The following is a 20,528-nucleotide window of genomic DNA, read 5'->3' as shown; positions in this document are numbered from 1 at the left end:
GCTGCACAAAGTCTCCTCTTAACAGTTGTTGAAGAGATGTGTCTGCTGCTAGAACTCTGTGTGGCATTGACCTGGTCTCTAATCTGAGCTGCTGCTAACCTGCGATTTCTGAGGCTGGTGACTCAGATAAACGTATCCTCAGAAGCAGAGGTGACTCTTGGTCTTCCTTTCCTGGGGCGGTCCTCATTTGAGCCAGTTTCTTTGTAGCGCTTGATGGTTTTTGCAACTGCACTTGGGAACACTTTCAAAGTTTTCCCAATTTTTCGCACTGACTGACCTTCATTTCTTAAAGTAATGATGGTCACTCATTTTTCTTTACTTAGCTGCTTTTTTCTTGCCATAATACAAATTCTAACAGTCTATTCAGTAGGACTATCAGCTGTGTATCCACCAGACTTCCGCACAACACAACTGATGGTCCCAACCCCCATTTATAAGGCAAGAAATCCCACTTATTAAACCTGACAGGGCACACCTGTGAAGTGAAAACCATTTCCGGTGACTACCTCTTGAAGCTCATCAAGAGAATGCCAAGAGTGCGCAAAGCAGTCATCAAAGCAAAAGGTGGCTACTTTGAAGAACCTAGAATATAAGACATATTTTCAGTTGTTTCACACTTTTTTGTTAAGTATATAATTCCACATGTGTTAATTTATAGTTTTGATGCCTTCAGTGTGAATGTACAATTTTCAAAGTCATGAAAAGGCAGAAAAATCTTTAAATGAGAAGGTGTATCCAAACTTTTGGTCTGTACTGTACGTTACACAAAATAGTTAATAAATAACATTTCCCACATGTCTACTTTACATCAGCACAATTTTGGAACCAAATTTTTTTTTATTAGTGCGCTATAAGGGTTAAAAGTTGATCAGCGATTTCTCATTTTTCCAACAAAATTTACAAAACCATTTTTTTAGGGACCACATCACATTTGAAGTGACTTTGAGGGGCCTTTATGACAGAAAATACCCAAAAGTGACAACATTCTAAAAACTGCACCCCTCAAGGTGCTCAAAACCACATTCAAGAAGTTTATTAACCCTTTACGCGCTTCACAGGAATTTTTGGAATGGGGAAGAAAAAAATGAACATTTAACTTTTTTCACAAAAATGTTACTTTAGACCCCAATTTTTTTATTTTTGCAGGGGTAACAGGAAAAAATGGACCCCAAAATTTATTGTGCAATTTCCCCTGAGTACGCGGATACCCCATACGTGGGGAAAAAACACTGTTTGGGCGCACAGCAGGGCTCAGAAGGGAAGGAGCGCCATTTGACTTTTTGAATGTAAAATTTGCTTGAATAATTAGCGGACGCCATGTTGCGTTTGGAGAGCCCCTGATGTGCCTAAACAGTGGAAACCCCCCACAAGTGACACCATTTTGGAAACTAGACCCCTAAGGGGACTTATCTAGATGTGTGGCGAGCATCTTTAACCCCCAGGTGCTTCACAGAAGTTTATAACATGGAGCCGTGAAAATAAAATTTTCAAATTTTTCCCACAAAAAATGTTTTTCAGCCCCCAGTTTTGCATTTTCATAAGGGTAACAGGAGAAATTGCACCATGCAACTTGTTGTGCAATCTCTCCTGAGTAAGCCGATACCCCATATGTGGTGGGAAACCACTGTTTGGGCGCACGGCAGGGTTCGGAAGGGAAGGAGCGCCATTTGACTTTTTGAATGTAAAATTTGCTTGAATAATTAGCGGATGTGCCCATGATGTGCCTAAACAGTGAAAAATCCCCACAAGTGACACCATTTTGGAAACTAGAACCCTGAGGGAACTTATCTAGATGTGTAGTGAGCACCCTTAACCCCCAGGTGCTTCACAGAAGTACAGAACATGAAGCCGTGAAAATAAAAAAATCTAACTTTTTCCGCAAAAATGATCTTTTTGCCCCAATTTTTTTAGTTTCACAAGGGTAAGAGGAGAAAATGGAAAAACTGTTGTGCAATTTCTCCTGAGTACGCCAATGCCCCATATGTGGGGAAAATACATTGTTTGGACGCATGTCAGGGTTCAGAAGGGAAGGAGCACTGTGTGACTTTATGAACGCAAAATTGCCTGGAATCAAGAGCGGACGCCATGTCACTTTTCGGGAGCCTCTGATGTGCTGAAATAGTGGAAACCCCCACAAGTGACCCCATTTTGGAAACTAGACCCCTCAAGAATCTTATCAAGGGGTATAGTGTACATCTTGAACCCAAAGGTACGACAGAATTTGATAACATTAGGTCATCATATTGAAAAAGTTGTCATTAGTCTTGAGCGCAAGCGCTCGCTACTTGAGTTTGCATTGGGTACTCGAGTATGCACCAAGTATCGCGGGTGCTCGAATGACGTGCTCGAGTCCCCGCCCCGCATGTTTCACGGTTGTTAGATACCCAAAAAAAACATGCGGGGATCGCTCGTGCATGGCAGGCGATTCCAGCAACTTTTTTTTGGGCCGCGAAGCATATGGGGCAGAGACTCGAGCATGTCACTCGAGCACCCGCGATACTCAGTGCATATCCGAGTACCCGATGCAAACTCAAGTAGCGAGCACTTGCGCTCAACACTGGTCGTCATATTGTCATCATTTTTTTTTTCTTTACTTTTGAAAAAAAACCAACCCTAATACAACCCCAACCCTAACCCTAGCACAACTGTAACCCTAGAGTTTATTTTTTTACACCATTCCTCGTGTGGTATAAGTAATTAGACTACTTTATTCTTCGGGTCGGTGCGATTACAGCAATACCAGATTCATATCGGGTTTTTATGACTGACAGCTGTCACACACTAAAAGACGCTTTTTTTGCAAAGACTAGTGTTTGCATCACCATATTTTGAGAGCTATAATTTTTCCATATTTTGGCCAACAGAGTCTTTTGACAGCTTGTTTTTTGCGGGACAAGTTGACGTTTTTATTGGTACCATTTTTGGGCACGTGACAATTTTTGATGACTTTCTATTCTGATTTTTGGGGGGCAGAATAAACAAAAACCAACAATTCAGGAATTGTTTTTTTGTGGTTTTTTTTATGCCGTTCCGCGTGTGATAAAATTGATAATGCAGTGTTATTCTTCGGGTCAGTGCATTTACAGCGGTACCGCATTTATATAGTTTCTTTTAATGTTTTGCCGCTTTAACACAATAAAAATGATTTTCTAGAAAAAATATTTTTTTTGTATCGCTTTATTCTGAGAGCTATAACTTTTTTTTTGCGGAACAAGATGACGTTTTTAGCGGTACCATTTTTATTTACATTCGTCTTTTTGATCGCGTGTTATTCCATTTTTTGTTTGGCGGTATGATGATAAAGCATTGTTTTTTGCTTAGTTTTTTATTTTTACCGTGTTCACTAAAGGGGTTAACTAGTGGGACAGTTTTATAGGTCAGGGTTTTTTTTTCATAATAAATAAATATTATGGGTTCAATATATTTTTATTTTTTGGGGATTATTTTTTTCTTTTTTTTTTAAATATTTTTACAATTTTTTTTTTTTTTTCACTTTTCTACTTTTTTTTTTACTTTTACACATTGTCCCACTATGGGGCTTTCACTTTTGGCAGCCTGATCGGCTGCATGGCATAGAGAGCAGCAGCTCCGTATGCCATGAAGCCTGTCAGCGCTGCACACAAGGGAGACATTACTTTGGTCGCATGACCAAAGTAACGTCCTGCCTCCTGGTGACCCGGATGTTGTCATGACGACATCGGGTCGTCATGGCAACATCCGGAAGCCGCCGCAGACATCGCTGGACGCCGGCAGGAGAGGTGAGTATACTGATCACCTCCCCCCTTCGATCGCAGCATTGCGGGGTTTAATGTGCTGGGAGCTCCCAGCACATAGCACCGGGTGTCAGCTGTGACAATCAGCTGACACCCAGCGGCGATCGCCCCGCACCGCTTGTGTGCGGGCGCGTTCGCAGCGCGCGTAATAATACTTAGCTGGTCCATAAGTCCCAGGGCACAGCTACGTACTATTACTGACATGGTCGGAAAGGGGTTATGTCGCCAGTTTTCGAGACTTGTAACATTTCTAGTTTTCTGTCAGTGGAGCTCTGTGATGGCTTGTTTATTGTGCACTGAGCTGAGGGTTTTATTGATACCAATTTGGGGTACATAAGACGTTTTGATCGCTTTTTATCACAATTTTTAGTGAAGTATGGTAACCCTAAAACAGCTAAAAAACAGTGAAAAACAATAAGGTCATTACACCAGTCAGTACAATGTGCCAGCAGTCCTAATAAAATGTGAACAGTTCATTGTTGTGTTTAAAACCATTAGGTACCAGGGTATGCAAATTAAAAATCCATTTGGATCCTGCCAGAGACATTTTCGCAATATAATCCACTGGAATTTTTTCTAGGCCCAAGAAACTGGTACCATTAAGCGAGCAATTATGTTTGACACTAAAATATCAAGAAAGGGGGTGGCCTTTGAAGCCTCTTTTGATGTTATAGAAATGTTACCTAATGCGTTCAGATAGACACTTTTTAGTACGGCCTGAACTGTTTTCGCTTTGCCGTACTCGAACTCGTGTTTTTGGTACCATGTGTGGATGCGCATGGGATAGTCTCTTATCATGCCGGTTGACGGGGTCTGCATTTAATATTCCAGTATGGAATACATGCCTGTTTTGTCCCCGTATCCATACATACAATTTATGCCACTATAGATTTATTCATTTATTCATACCATATTCCCATTTTTTGCAATAATTGTAGGAACACATTTCATTCACAATGGGTCAATTCCTTCTGTGTGTTAGACACATACACCATATCAAGGAAAACTTTTCAGCTCACCTCCTTTTATACTGTTTATTTTAAACCAGAAAATTTCCATAGCCTCTTTTTTAAATTACTTGTATTTTAAATACTCTAGTTTTTTAACACATTGATTTAATAAAGCATTTCCTAATTTTTTTAATATATTCTTTATTCTATATATACAGTGCCTACAAGTAGTATTCAACCCCCTGCAGATTTAGCTGGTTGACACATGCGGAATTAACTTGGCATTGTGACAATTGTACTGTAGATCAGCCTGGAAGTGGGAAATCACTGCAGCAAATTTTTTTTATTTTTTTAAAAACGTTAAAAGTTAATTCAGAGTGTCATTTATTATTCAACCCCTCGAACCACAAGAATTCTGTTTGGTCCCCCTAAAGTATTAAGAAGTAGTTCAGGCACCAAGAATAATGAGCTTCACATGTGTGGATAAAAGATCTCTTTTGCCAGCCTTTTCTGACTATTTAAGACCCTCCCCAAACTTGTGAACAGCACTCAGACATGGTCAACATGGGAAAGACAAAGGAGCATTCCAAGGCCATCAGAGACAAGATCGTGGAGGGTCACAAGGCTGGCAAGGGGTACAAAACCCTTTCCAAGGAGTTGGGCCTACCTGTCTCCACTGTTGGGAGCATCATCCGTAAGTGGAAGGCTTATGGAACTACTGTTAGCCTTCCACGGCCTGGACAGCCTTTGAAAGTGTCCTCCCGTGCCGAGGCCAGGCTTGTCCGAAGAGTCAAGGCTAACCCAAGGACAACAAGGAAGGAGCACCGGGAAGATCTCATGGCAGTGGGGACATTGGTTTCAGTCAATACCATAAGTAACGTACTCCACCGCAATGGTCTCCGTTCCAGACGAGCCTGTATGGTACCTTTACTTTCAAAGCGTCATGTCAAGGCTCGTCTACAGTTTGCTTATGATCACTTGGAGGACTCTGAGACAGACTGGTTCAAGGTTCTATGGTCTGATGAGACCAAGATCGAGATCTTTGGTGCCAACAACACACGTGACGTTTGGAGACTGGATGGCACTGCATAGGACCCCAAGAATACCATCCCTACAGTCAAGCATGGTGGTGGCAGCATCATGCTGTGGGGCTGTTTCTCAGCCAAGGGGCCTGGCCATCTGGTCCGCATCCATGGGAAGATGGATAGCACGGCCTACCTGGAGATTTTGGCCAAGAACCTCCGCTCCTCCATCAAGGATCTTAAGATGGGTCGTAATTTCATCTTCCAACAAGACAACGACCCAAAACACATAGCCAAGAAAACCAAGGCCTGGTTCAAGAGGGAAAAAGTCAAGGTGTTGGAGTGGCCTAGTCAGTCTCCTGACCTTAACCCAATTGAAAACTTGTGGAAGGAGCTCAAGAATAAAGTCCACATGAGACACCCAAAGAACCTAGATAACTTGGAGAAGATCTGCATGGAGGAGTGGGCCAAGATAACTCCACAGACCTGTGCCGGCCTGATCAGGTCTTATAAAAGACGATTATTAGCTGTAATTGCAAACAAGGGTTATTCCACAAAATATTAAACATAGGGGTTGTATAATAATTGACCCACACTTTTATGTTTAAAATTTAATAAAATTCAACTGAGCAACATAACTTTTTGGTTTGTAAGATTTATGCTTCTGTTCATAAAACCTACTCTCGTTTACAGTTTGAAGGCTCTAACTTATTTGCATCTTATCAAACCAGCTAAATCTGCAGGAGGTTGAATACTACTTGTAGGCACTGTATACTAAGTTCTTAATGTCTTGGGCTGTTACTGACACTAATGTGAATTTTTGGTGTCATTCATTCCAAGGAATGCCTATTCGGATGCAGGAGGCAACTGCCATGCAGCTAGGATCTCTGCAGCGTGATCATAGTCTCCTCTGACGAAGGAAACCCGAGTTTCCAAAACGAGTAAGGATAGGAAGTGTGGACTCTCTCATCTTCCGAACCTAAAGACTGTGTGATGTCACACGATGTCTTCGGCTCAGGGCCTTGCTTCCATCGGCAGGTACGCCAAGGCCGGGGTTCCCTGGTTGATGTATCGATCTTGTACACGCTGTCATCTCCGTGTTCTAACAATTCTCAGACGTTCAACCACCCCTTGATTTTCATCCCCTGGATGCACGTTTTTTTGAGCTTCAGATCCCGGAACCTGTTATCACCGTGTGTGTGGTGAGTGGGACTTCTATCAGACCACACGTCTGGCCAACTATTGGTTCCTACTGTAGTATGTTCGAATAAGTGTTTACTTCTGACGGCCTATGTTTATCAGACTACTATTTACACTTATGTAATCACGGTCTGTGGTTATACCATTGATTTAATGTTGCTCTTGTGCATATTATTTATTTACCCAAATAGTCTACTATACTAATGATCTCGTATTGCTGCTAATCTAGCTTGCTATTACTATTACTTTTTAGATTTGACCTATACCGCTTTCTACATACCATTTTTTTGCAATACTTTAGTGCAAGAATCGTTACTTTATAAGGTCCAGCCACAGCACGGGGTATTAATTCTTTTTTTAATCCTTTTGAAGTACATTATTGACAGATGTGTATCATACCTTCTGCTGCTTTGCTATTGGGTGGATATCACCCCTCTCCCCCTTCACCAGATTTCCATTTATTGCCCCATTTAGAGGCGCGGTTCTTTGCATATAGTTAATTTTAGTTTTAATAGATTGAAAAATTATATAGTTTTATAGTACAGGTTGTTCATAATGCAGCAATACCAAAATTGTCTTCTTTGCGGAGGGGGGGGGTGGTTATATTTTTTTTAGCAAATAAACCATTTTTTATTATTAGCACTGTGATTGTGTCTTTTACTTTTACATTTTTTTTTTATAAGACTTCATTTTTTTCTTTTTACAGTACTTACTAGTCCCACAAAGGGACATGAACATGTGATCCATTAATCATACACTGTGCAACTTGGCAGATACAGAGGCCGTTGTCAGGTCTTCGGTTATCAAAGTAATCTTTCGGCACCCCATGATCACTTTGCGGGGTACCAATGGGCTGACAAAGGAAGTGATCGCCCTTTATGAAACCCCTCAGATATCGCTGTCACTACTGAGAGTGGCATCTAGGGGGTTAAAGTGCTGGAGTCGGCACTATGTCCAGTCTTTACATGCAGCAGTAGCCTGGCTGTGTATAACTGCTCCTGCTGCAGGTGGCACGGGCACAACTTCCAAGCCCGTACCATCCATCTAACAGAATTGTACTCCCTATTGCGGAAAATCTACTGGAATCTGGATGTACAATTACATTCATTTGCGGAAAGGTGTTAAGTGTGCAAAATCTGTAGAAAATAAGAAAGAACAACATCAGCCATGGAGAAAGTTCACATAATCTCTTTAATACTGCGTAATACTTTTCCTTTTAAAATACAGTATTTTTGAGGTAGACCATCACAGCTCAAGAGTATCCCAACATTAAAAGGACATGAAATAAATACTTCATGTACAATACTTTGCAAAATGAGGTAGAAATGGTTACAGAAGATGTGACACGGTCAGATGAAAACCTTTACGTTAAACACAGTACCACTTTTTGGAAAATGCACTTCTTCAGTAGCTGGAGAGGCCTGCAATTACTAAGACAAATGTTATAATAAAATACCGTTAGGACAGGTAGGATTATTTATTACATTCAATGACTTTTTTTTTTAACTGTTTTATATATAAGGTTGCTAAATACGCATGCGAGTTGCTGAGGAGTTTTTTTTGTGTTGTGTCCTTGCAGATATTGTCACCAACATATATATCTACGTCCAACAATTTTGAGAATGAAGCATGATTTAGCAGGACAAAGCAAACATGCATGCATTTTTCTTAGAATTCACAACATGCATTACATCATTTGTGAAGTGCTTCAATTATGTGTGCAAAACCTATAGCTGTAGTCATAAAGGTGGTTACCAGGACTAAAACCTTTATGGCCTGTCCTTTAATCGGTTAAGGGCTGAAGTCCTGGATCTCCTTCATTCATCAGAAAGAAGTGGCTAAGACAAACCCTGGACTGACACTGTCCTTTTATGCTGTCGCCATAAACCACAGATCAGAAATTAATGGTCTAAACTTTAGACCAGGGTCAGACGAGTGTATGAAAAATTGTCTAGAAAGCATAGGACAATTTTCGTTCACATTGTCATCCATGTGCCACCTGTATGTCTTGGATTCTTTACGTTCATGTGCCACCCTTGTGTTCATTTTTTTTACATCAATGTGATATCCGTATGTCCGTTTTTTACTTCTGTGTGACATCAACGTGGCATCTGTTTTTATACATCAACATTTTAAAAGGTACTCAATCACATACCGTTTTCTAGGTTAATAATGGCAATGTATCAGTAAAAATCAGATATTAGATAAATCGGATTCCATACATATCATCTTTTTCATGCACCCATAGACTTGTGTATGGGGCGACTTTTTTCACATGGTCACACGATCATTGTGAAAAAACTTGCCATCTGAACAGCCTTATTGAATGACATTGGTCAGTGTGCTGCCAATTTATACTCAGACAGCAAACATCCATACAATACGCTCGTCTGATCCCTTAATCCATTAAACCTGATGAATCATGAGAAGAAACAGTGATTTTCACAGCTCCATCTAAATCCTGATAAACTATGGAACCCAAGTGTGTCCCTATATTTCGAGTCATTGATTTATTTTTGTTTTTTGGGGGTGGTCCGAGAAAAATGCCACAGTGACATCTAAAAATGTTTAACAAGTTACTAATAATTTATGACTGAACACATCTCAATTCACCATTTCATTTTCATGTAATAAAATAACTTGCTAAACAGGTTTTGCTTAAAGGGGCCACAGAAACACATAAATGAAGCTGCACTAGTAGAAGTTTGAAATGAGGTTTCTCCTTCTAGTTGTATTAGACAGAACTGATGCATACTAATACACCATGCCAAAGGTTGGGGATTAATGGTATAGATGGCCATAAAGCTATCTGGAATTCCTCTAGGTGTCCTGCCCATTTTTTTGATAGCTCCATTGCCATTCCATGAACACTCGATTGGTGAGTTATTTATCTATCCTATATATTATGCAAACCATTACTATAAGAATATGTGGAGGTACACTTTAAATACCTTCCAAACCATTCTGAGAGTTAAAGTCCCTACATATTAAGAGTAAGAAATGCATTGGCAAGCAGACTCCATCACCCACTCATCATCTCTTTGAAGCGTCGTATTGCATCAACCTATTGTATGAGCTTCAACCCCCTTCACAATGGACAATAACTACACTATTACCCCAGGACTCTTTGATACACTATTCCTTTGTCAACCTTTGTCAAGTCAATTCAATCATATATTTTCTGCTTTGTATCGGTTTATGTAATATGAATTAATCAGGGCAGCAGCAAACTACACTTCTTAAACCGTATGAAACCAGAATTCCTAGCTTAATGTTGTCACCATGACCTTTGAGGATTCCATGGTTAGATTATTATCAAGTAATGACAGCAATGTACTGTGTGATACTTCTGACATAAATGTGTATGGACAGAATAGACACTTTTGTCATGTCATCAGTCTGGGTATCTGAATTCTGATAGCGATGATAAACCATTATTGAGATGTCATCTATTTTCAACATGTTTGTACATAATATCAAAACTCTGGATCGGCCCATGAGATCTACTTAGACCTTTTGCTAATGTAACAGGTACAGACCAATGGTAGATATCAGTTTTAAAACCTGATCTGCCGTCTTGAATTTTTTGGGGGCTGATGTTGGGCGTTATAAATCATCATATCTGAATTACAGCAGTGGAAACCCAGACTATGCTGCAGATTACAGAAGAGTTAGTGGAACTGATTTACTAAAGCTGTCTATTTTTTAGACAGTTAAAACTTAGACTAGACAGACTTAAAGAAGCACTCCTCCCATCAAACTTTGTATCCTCTTAACATATTGCAGTCATCATATTATATGGCACTGTGTACTTACAATTGCTCATTTTGCCTTTCTACCCAGTTAATTCTTCTCTTTTCATTAGGTCTATGACATCACATGATTAAAAACTGCCTACCTGAATCGTTCTAAGCTCTATGTAGAAACATAAAGTCTCTTTTCCCTACATGAGTCATCACTACAAAGTCCCTGGGGAGAGGAGGGGATCGACTGTGTCAGGAGTTGAAGACAGGAATGATTTCTTCATGGAAAAGAGACTTTCTACATAGAGCAGATAAAAGAGAAGAATTAAGTGGGTAGAAAGGCAAAATGTGCAATTGTAAGTACACAGTGCTGTATAATATGATAGCTGCAATATATTAAGAGGATGAAAACTCTTGATGGGAGGAGTGCTTCTTTAAAATGCACCAACTTTATTAAAGTATTTACTGTACTACTGGTTGATAAATCTGGCATATCTTTACACTGTCTGGTCTAAGTTTATACTATTTGATAGCTGCCTTACTTTAGCCCACAAAGTTACAATAATTTTTTATGCAATTTCAGCGCACAGGGCCTTAGGATCTAAGTCAAGCTCTTATGCCAACCTTTTTTCAATATGTGCAAAATGTATCTAAAGCATGTTAAAACACATATTCAATATGGCGCAAATCATGAAAGATAAGTTTTTTTGGGTACAAATAGATCCAGATTTCTGCTGCATTTAGCTTAGTAAATCAGCTCCATTGTCATTTTAACTTCTGACATTCTCGTCTAAAACTTCAACCTTTACAAACCAATCATGAAAGAAAAGTTTTTCAGAAAGCCATCTAAAATTCCTACTGTATGGCCAGCTAGTATTTCACTATCAATTAGTAAGTAGGAAGAAGAAAGATGTGTATCATAAGTGGAGTGTCCTTGTCTAATGTCCGAGACAGTGTCTCGACTTGTCAGGATTCAAAGTCTCGAAAGAAGAATGACATTCATGGAATAAATATGGAAGTCAAAATTCTAAATAAAAAATGTAAGATGCAAACCAATCTGAGAATAAACAAGGTGATATTGTCAGAAGGAAGAGTGTGGGGGGTTCTTTAGAACAGATTTAGTAGCTTTAGCCTAAAACAGTTGGAAATAATTACATGCACAAAGAGAGTATTGTTTGTAAGTGGTATGCTTCACACACCATCCCCATGAGTAACATAGAAAGCTTGTATTTCAGTGCTAGATAAGCCTTTTTATGCTGGTGGAGAATTCTTTATTTTGATGCATTCATTTCCTGAGCCAAATCCATGGCTCAGGCCACTCTATTACTGAGTCAACTGGGATTTTCTTCTTGTGTATCACTCATTCATTAGGTTTAATTTGATCGGAAAGATGGGGAGACATACGGTATTAGGAAATGTGTTTTTGAAATAGTTTTTCCCCAATGTTTACATAATATTCATCATATTGATGGATCAGAGTAAAATATGTAATTTACTTAAAAAAATGTTCAATGTCTTGGACTAGGGCCACAACCTACTGCGGCCTATAGAACAAGTTCATACCACAAGAGTTATTCCCAGTTGTCTGTCTGATATGCCACATCGGCCTAAGGTGGCAGGCGTTTTATGAAGAAAAAAACTGTTTCACACCATGTTTTTCTAATTTTTAACAGTCTTCACATTTTTGGATTGTGCCCACCCCCCAAATGATCTTGTGTTGAATTCATGCAAAATTATACATTATATAAGTATATCTGTTTTTTTTTAATATGTACGTTGTATCCATTTAAAAAAAAAATGGATATTTTTTTTAAATGACATGGAGAAGTGCTAATAAATCATAAATTTTATTTTCTGTAAAAAAAAAATGAGAAAAAGAAAGGATGAAAAAGCGAATGCCAACTTATGACAGTCGTCTTCCATGGACTACAATGTTATAAAAAAATGGATCCATTTTTCCTATGTTATTTTTAAAGGATGAAAGAGTACAGCAGACTGTATTTTTTGCATCCTGTAAAATCGGATTGAAATGGATATGTGCACAAAGTAATGGCAAGCGGATACCAATCCTCCATAAGTTTTCTCTATTATATTCCATATATACAAAAACCTATCTGTACAAACGGATACGTCAGGTACACAGCAAAAACGTGGTGTGAACCAGGCCTATCAAAAGTGTAGTCATTGCCTAACGCAAAAAATGATGGTATTTTTTAGCGACTTAATGAAGCCATTTGTAATATGTTATTTTCTAAGACTTCCCTAAAATCAATCACGATTATTTGCTAATTCATTCTTAAACGCTTAACACTAGTTATGTTCCACTGAGTTGTAAAAGAGAATCCAGGAGGCAAATAATTAAGATACAAATCATTAATTAAGAGTTTAAGAAAAGTTTCTAAAAAGAATTGATGCAAATGGGGTTCGAGTATCGACTTGTTTTCAACAGAAATGGGCAAAAGTATGCAAAAATTATTATCCTCAGGGTATGTAGTTAATGTGCCAGTTATCTGCTCCAAGCATTGGTGACTATATAGAGAAATCTGTCCTTTGGCCATCTTAAGGTGCCAATATACCGTAGATAGCAATCAGATGAACACCTTTTCAACCAACAGTTATCTCTACCGGCTCACCCATACACATGCACATTCGGCCGAGCGTGCAAGTGTTTTATATGGGTGAGAGAGAAAATCGTAAGCATTTGGCATTGAAAGTCAACACGGTTGATCCTTCTCTCCCCTCACATCATCTGTCGGGGGCAAGTCAGGAGGCTCCTATAGATATTAGATGTTGGGTATGTTTGGGTGACCTTAAAATACATGTAAATGCATTATGTTTAATTTTGAGCTGGTTAATTTTTTGGCCTCTTTTAATCAAAAATTAATAATGCTATTGATACGTAATCTAGATATCAGATCGAATGACTTTCAAGAGAATTAATGAAATGAATAGACTTCATTCAGATCTCCTTAGTAATACCCTCTCTATTGTATCAGTACCCCATGGTGTTCCTATACATGAGTTTGTGAAGGGCTTTCACAAACCACTATAAATAGGCTGCGTCTATTTTACCTCGCTGTTGAGTTACAAGGTCTTGAAAGATACCGTTAAGTCGTAAAATCCTTAATGATTAACCACGACAGTTGTCCAATGGATGTGAGAAGAAGCAATGTCTTTATCAGGGATCAATGATACATTATTAACAATTAGGGAGTCTGCAGGAGCATTCCTTTACTTGAGGTAGTCAGGAGAAAATGACTTTGGCACCAAAACAAGTAACGGGTTTCATGTGGAACAAACCCCAGTTATGTTGTGGCATCCTAATGAGAAAACATGAAGGCTCGACATTGTAGGATTACCATAGGGTGCAATTCATTAGCACAAAGCAATCCTAAGTCTACTTGCTAAAAGAATTTTAACTGTGCCGTAATTAAACCATGTGAATGTATTAGGAAGCAGAAATTGACAGTTAAGGGTTTCTAGTAGATTTAAAGATGGTTTGGTTTGACTGTGGTTAGCCATTAAATTAGGATTAAGAGGCTTTTACTAATGCTCCACTGTCAAATCAGTGTAAAATGAGTATCATATTCACAGAAGAGTTGAGAGAATGTTCTCATAGATTATCTAATCTTCTCTTCCTTATGAACACTTTAAAAGTGAACTTTAATGTGTTTTTTTCTGTGCTGTCTATGAGCCATAAATGGGTGAATTCATTAAGCCGTTGTTTAACAGGCGGACAAACCATTGGTGCAACCTGTGCAGCTGTACAGGGGCCCAACAGGTAAGAGGTCAACTATCACCTATCATGAGCTATTAAACTGAAAAGGGTCCATATAGTGTTCTTACACAGGGGCCCTCCTCTATCTGTGTCCGTCCCTTTTGCATATATATGTAATTTATTACAACAACCCATTTACAAATGGATTCATGCAGTAATCAGCTTATTGCTCCAGAATCAGCCCATGAAACCCACGTCAAAAATTTGCTATAGTCGAGGAAAGCAGAAACCAGGCAGATATTTCCCCACAAAAAAACAATGTAGGGGTAATGATGTAATACATGGAAGATAATCAGATGAATGGCCACATATATAAAATATGGACAGATTGAGTCAGAGCTGCTGAGAATGGGCTCTCTGCTTGGGTTTAATGATATTCTAGTAAAGCATGTACAGTGGCGATAGACAGAGATAGATAGAGAATTTCATTATTTCCAGGAATTAATCTTTTAGCAGAGCCAAATGATCATGAAGGCTCAACAGATCCTTTCAATATAGAAATCAATGGTACAAAAACAGTAAAAGTTCCAATTCACCGGCATTTATTTCTCCGGGGGTGGTGATTTAATATAAAACAAGGTGATGGTCAGTGTCTACATAGCAGATTCCACAGATATCCAAGAAGTGAATAAGAACAATGGCACACACCAAAGTAGTTGTTCTCTTCTTTAATAGTGCTTATTTCGCAAACATTATCACGTCATGTATTCCTAGTATTGGAGGGAACTGGCGTCCAAACTGAGGCAAAGTCCGTTTCGCATTTCATACTCCTTCACGGGTTTCTGACAATATTAGAAGCCCATGAAAGGTGTGAGATGCGAAACAGAAGTTTCTGGATATCTGTAGAAGTTAATGGTGATCTAAGATCACAGAGTCCACCAATGTCATCTTCTCACATATCAGAAGATAATTTTGATTCGATTAATTCATATTTGCATCTGAGTAGGTTAATACAGGTCCCTTGAAGAAATAGCTAATTGGGAAAGACTCGTTAGAAGGGTTGTTGAAAAAAAGAGAAAGAGGTCAATTAGCAACAATGGATGGTAAGATAGATATTATGAAAATGACATTGAGAAGACCGAAAGAGGTCAGAATATGCAGGAGCAATTATATCCATATGGCCACTTTACATTATAAAATGAATACACTAGGATTTAGTAGGGCAAATACAAATATGAGATCTGCATATGTTTGCCATCCCAAACTTTACATGCTATTGAATTCTATCAAGGAGGGTTTTTATACAAGAAATAGCATTGACATTTGTAAGAATGACACTACAAGATATTGTCAATATACAGTCAGGATGATTGTGAATGTCACAAGACTACTTACCTAGATTTGATGTACTGCCAATTTACTATACATTACATGGGAGCCATTCATAGGCTTACTAACGTGAAATCTTTAATCCTCAAGAGCTGTGCACAGTCCCTGAATATGCCAAGATATTTGTGAATGAACATCATAGCACATTGCAAACTTTTAACCACACTAGTTCAAATATATTACATACATTACATCGCAACTCATTAGAAAGTTGAACTGTACAAAATGAAAATCGTAGCATCTTTGGTTTAAATCAAAATGAAAACAAAGTATAATTTTTAATCATTTTTGACTCCAGACTGAGTTACAGAGAAGGCGGGAGGCAAGCGATTAAATATGTACTATAAAACTAATAAAACTTTCTATTACAATATTTCAAAATATCATTCACTAACAAACTTTGGTTTAAAGAGAACATATATTCACATGAAAATGAGGCATACATAAAGAGACAAACAAGACCACCAGTGATCAGTAAACAATCTGTTAGAAGAATGAACATTGTATATAGTAGATATGGGTGGACAGCACTGTGGTTTGGCATTCAGTGTAATGAACAGTAATCCTTATCTCTAAACACTTTGGTTTTTTACATTCATTTTTTTACTCAAACGCTTCGAGATCTTTGGTCATTGAACAAGGTGATGCTTTTAGAAATCTTTCAACTAGTAAACTAATGAATTATTATGTTATAAATAAATTAAAAGATATAACCTGTATTCTGTGCATAATCTGAACAAGATATTTATTCATGCTTATCAACAGTAAGAGAGGTATAGCTATTGTGGGTGCAGAGAGCGCTCAAGGGGGTCCACAAGGTCCTTTTGCCTCATATGCACAGACCAAAAACTATAAATTAAGTTTGATAGTTTAGGGGGCCGATATATACATTAGGGCTCATATGCTTTATGTGGTATCAAGAGTGTTTTTGACCTGGATGAAACATAAATGACCCGCTTTAAACACTCGCCCTTTTTTTTATAAATCATTGGGGCTGTGGGTAGTTGTGGAACAAAACTAAAAACTATATGGATAAATATTCTATTTCTTTTATTTTTCAATGGCAATTATTAATGGAGGCAGGCATTTTAGGAGTCAATGACCAGATTAAAGTAAAGCATTAATGTGAACATTGGTTAGGCTCATAAAATCGCTTCTTCCATAGTTGGTAACCAACCAGAACACTTCATATTAGGGCACCTTTGCTGGAGGGCTAAATTCTTTTATAAGGGTGGGATCACCCACTTTTTGATCACTTGTGGATAATACTATATATTTCGTTTTTAGGTACCAAATGATACTATATTACAGTTGTAAACATTGCCAAAGCAGAAAGACATATGTGAAATTCCAATATAAACCCAATGAAATACAGCAAATATTATCCAAAAAGTGGTACTGACATTGTGTTCCAATCTACCGTGCTACTGACATTTTGAAATCACATTACTCCATAAACACTACAGTAACAATCAAATAATAATAATAATAATTAAGAAAAACATTAGAACCGGGTGAAAACCTTTGTAGGACATTGTGTTCCTGATGACCGGAGTGATAGAACTGGCAATACATTCAATCCTGGTAATAACTTCAAGTACTTTTATGGTCTCTAATTCAATTGATCTTGAAAATGAGTCCTATAAACATTCGTTTTGGAAGTAAACTTTTCCTGAGTATTTCGAAATAAACATGAAGAACATAAAAACAAGTAAAAAAAATACAAATGGTTCCTATACTTATCTAGCAGTGTACTTTTTTTTCCCATCCCTTCTTAGTTGTCGGTTCTTGAGCCTTGCACAATGCAATTGAGTGCTTGTTCCTGGCCACCTAATCTACAATAAGTATGATCTTGGCTCCCCAAAGTGCCATGAAGGGGCTATCATTTTCTGCTGATAAAAACAATAACATGTGAGCGGACCGGCTGTGATGTGCCAGTGGAAACAAGTCCTTGAGATCATGTTATACTTGCAGAACATCTGAATTCCTAATCACCAAACTACAGTGGCACTGCCATGATTTGGCAATAAATAGAAGATATCCTGAGTACAGTGAAGAGCTACTTTTTCTCTTACAGGTTTCCAAATGTGAAAATAACAAAAATGTCTAATCTTTTTTTTTTTTTCTCAAAAACATTCAATGGTGTGAACATTGCTATACAAATATGTCAATGTATATGTATGTACACACGCCCATGTAAAAAAGATGCCCATTGCTTGACATCAAATTGTCACATTTAAGTTTACAGGGAAAGAAACACTTCTTTAAGGTCTCCACTCATGTTAAGGACTCAACACGCGCACCCTAAGAAAAAAAAACAAAAAACAATGCCAGTGTTATGTCAAAGTATTAAACCGATTTCATTCCACAGTTAATGTCTTGAGCCGTACATTTTGTTCCATTCCACATATAAGTCTAATTGCTTTTGGGAAGTACCGGCTCGCAGTTTACAGAATGCCCCCTCAAAGTCTTTGTAGGATGTAGGTTGAAGTTGACCTGAAATACCATGGAGGTGATTAGCTCCGGCTTGCTGGCAGAGTTGAATGAGCTCATTGCCAGAGTAGCCCTCTGTGTGCTGAACAAGTAGGGCCATTTCCCTTTCACTAAGGCAATAGTTTTGTTGAGCCAAAGTGTGGTGCAGGATTTGCCGTCTTGCTAGATTATCAGGGGGAGCTATGTAAAACCGCTTAGCAAACCTATGGTGAGCAGCTTCATCAATATCATCTGGCCGCTGTGACGTTCCAATAAAGATAATGCTATCATCAGTTGAGGTAGCTATGCCATCCAAGAAGGAAAGCAACTGGGACTTCAGATTACTCAGGTGAGCATTTTCCTCACTTATATGGGCAGAAAGTAGCAGATCAATTTCACTAATAAAAACCACAGTAGGCTGATGACAGCTTGCCATGTAAAACACAGTCTGCAAAACTTTTTCACTCTTGTTCTTCCATTTAGAGACAAGTACAGCGCTGTTGAGCTTCAAAAACGTAGACCCCAGTTGGGTTGCAATGCACCTGCTCAAAAGGGTTTTTCCAGAACCTGAAGGGCCAAACAGTAAAATACTTTTTGGAGGTCTGTTGGCTCCAGTGTACGCACCAGGTCTTAAAATAGGCCACACTAATTCTTCTTCAATTGCAGCCTTTACAGATACATGGCCAGCTATATCAGTCCACTGTACTGGTGGCCCACAGTCCACAATTTCATCATTGACAAGTTCTAAAATAAGAGGATCCACATTTTTTAACTGATCCTCTGATGGGTTACAAAATCCTGGTGGTTTAATCCCTGAAATCTGCATTCTCTGTGTAAAGACATGTCCTTGTTCATTCCCCCTCCGTTCACCATTAATTACTGGTGGTGTGAACTTACCAAATGCCTCACCAGATCTTAACGGGGCCTCTTCATTGTATGTAGGTGAGATCAATGCCTTCATAGGCTGACTGTTGTACTTTCCTATCTGTTCTTCTTCTGATGGGTGCTTTCCAGGTTTAAAGGGCATCTGAGGAGTTTCCACATTGCGACTGAAGCCATTGCCTCTGCATTCATTTGGTACATTGTCAGACATCGGAAATGATGAATCTGAGGTAGTCTTTGGTTGTTCATAGCCATATTTTCTGTATTTCCCCTCACTCTCCTCTGCTGTCATATCAAAAGCTTTCCGTTTTAAGGAACTGCTCGACTCCGTGCTCAGAGGAGTGATTGAGATTGGTGCTAAATTAGAACTTTGGTAAGTGTATCCAGGGACCACAGTAGGCCTTGAGGATGCTGTATGGGGTGGAAGTGGCGTAGGTGCAGCAATACCTGAAGGCAGATAACCAGAAGGATGTGCTGGATGCATCCCTCCATATCCAGGTTGGGTTGCGTAGCTGCTTGAGCTATAATTGTATATTGTGCCAGAAGAACTGTATCCATGAACTAAAGCTGGTGAAGGGTGTGTAGGTTGAAGTCCTGAGCTATGAAGAGATGATGGGTGACTTGCTGGAAGTGCTGCAGTTGGTTGACTACAATATCCAGATGGGAGGTATGTACCACCATAAGTGGAAGTATAATCCTGAGGTGCCACAAGACTACTTGCAGGATTAGGTGCTCCACATGTACTACCTGGATAAAGTGGTTCAGGCAAGTTGCCAGATGCAATTGTTGGGCTGCCCAACCCAATATGTCCATTGCCTGATTTGGAGCCAGCCAAACTATCATGTATAGAGTTTACAGTATAAGAGCTATCAGAGCCATGTGACATTTGCCAAGGTTCAAGGTCACCCTTTTGTCCATTAACAGGTCCAAATGCCCCATCTGTGTAGGTACTTAGTGGTGCTCTCTCATATGGTGAATCTAAGACTCCAGAGTATTTTTCTGCATATCTCTTCAGGAGGTTTGAAGCAGTTAGTGCAGATATGTCATCATTTGCCCAGGCGTAATTGAGCCTTTGTCTACTACTTTGAAACACATCAGATTTGTGTGCTGGAGATGAAGTTGTTGAAGAGACATCAAGGTGCTGCTCTGGCCACTGGTTCAGGGGCTGGGCATGATCTGGTGTCCAGTGCATCTTCAAGAGAGCTAAAACATAAAAAAATGCACATTTAAAATCTGGGTAGCATATTTTGGAAAGGAGCACAATGTTAACAATTTTAGCTGAAAAAAGGGCTTTAGGAAGGAAATACAGGCAAAGCAGAATTTCCCTCCTGGGCACCCATTGTTGCCTTAATAGCCAAAGTGGCTGCATATAATGCCAG

General features: G+C 38.9%; 1 protein-coding gene across 1 annotated transcript in view; it reads right to left on the bottom strand.

Moving 5' to 3' along the window:
• Positions 1–10,758: 10,758 nt before the first annotated feature.
• The window catches only part of LOC141199503 (fidgetin-like), a 98,957-nt gene continuing 89,187 nt past the window's right edge, over positions 10,759–20,528 (bottom strand). The window contains exon 4 of the mRNA XM_073663222.1: positions 10,759–20,352. Within this exon, the coding sequence (XP_073519323.1) occupies positions 18,167–20,352 (2,186 nt within the window). The 3' untranslated portion in view covers positions 10,759–18,166. The remainder of the gene's footprint in view (positions 20,353–20,528) is intronic.

This window comes from Phyllobates terribilis, unplaced genomic scaffold, assembly GCF_046119375.1.
Source record: "Phyllobates terribilis strain yellow unplaced genomic scaffold, ASM4611937v1 Scaffold_2__4_contigs__length_985480577, whole genome shotgun sequence".
Classification (NCBI taxonomy): domain Eukaryota; kingdom Metazoa; phylum Chordata; class Amphibia; order Anura; family Dendrobatidae; genus Phyllobates; species Phyllobates terribilis.
The sequence above is the reverse complement of the archived record's forward strand: the minus strand, read 5'-3'. Positions and strand labels throughout refer to the sequence as shown.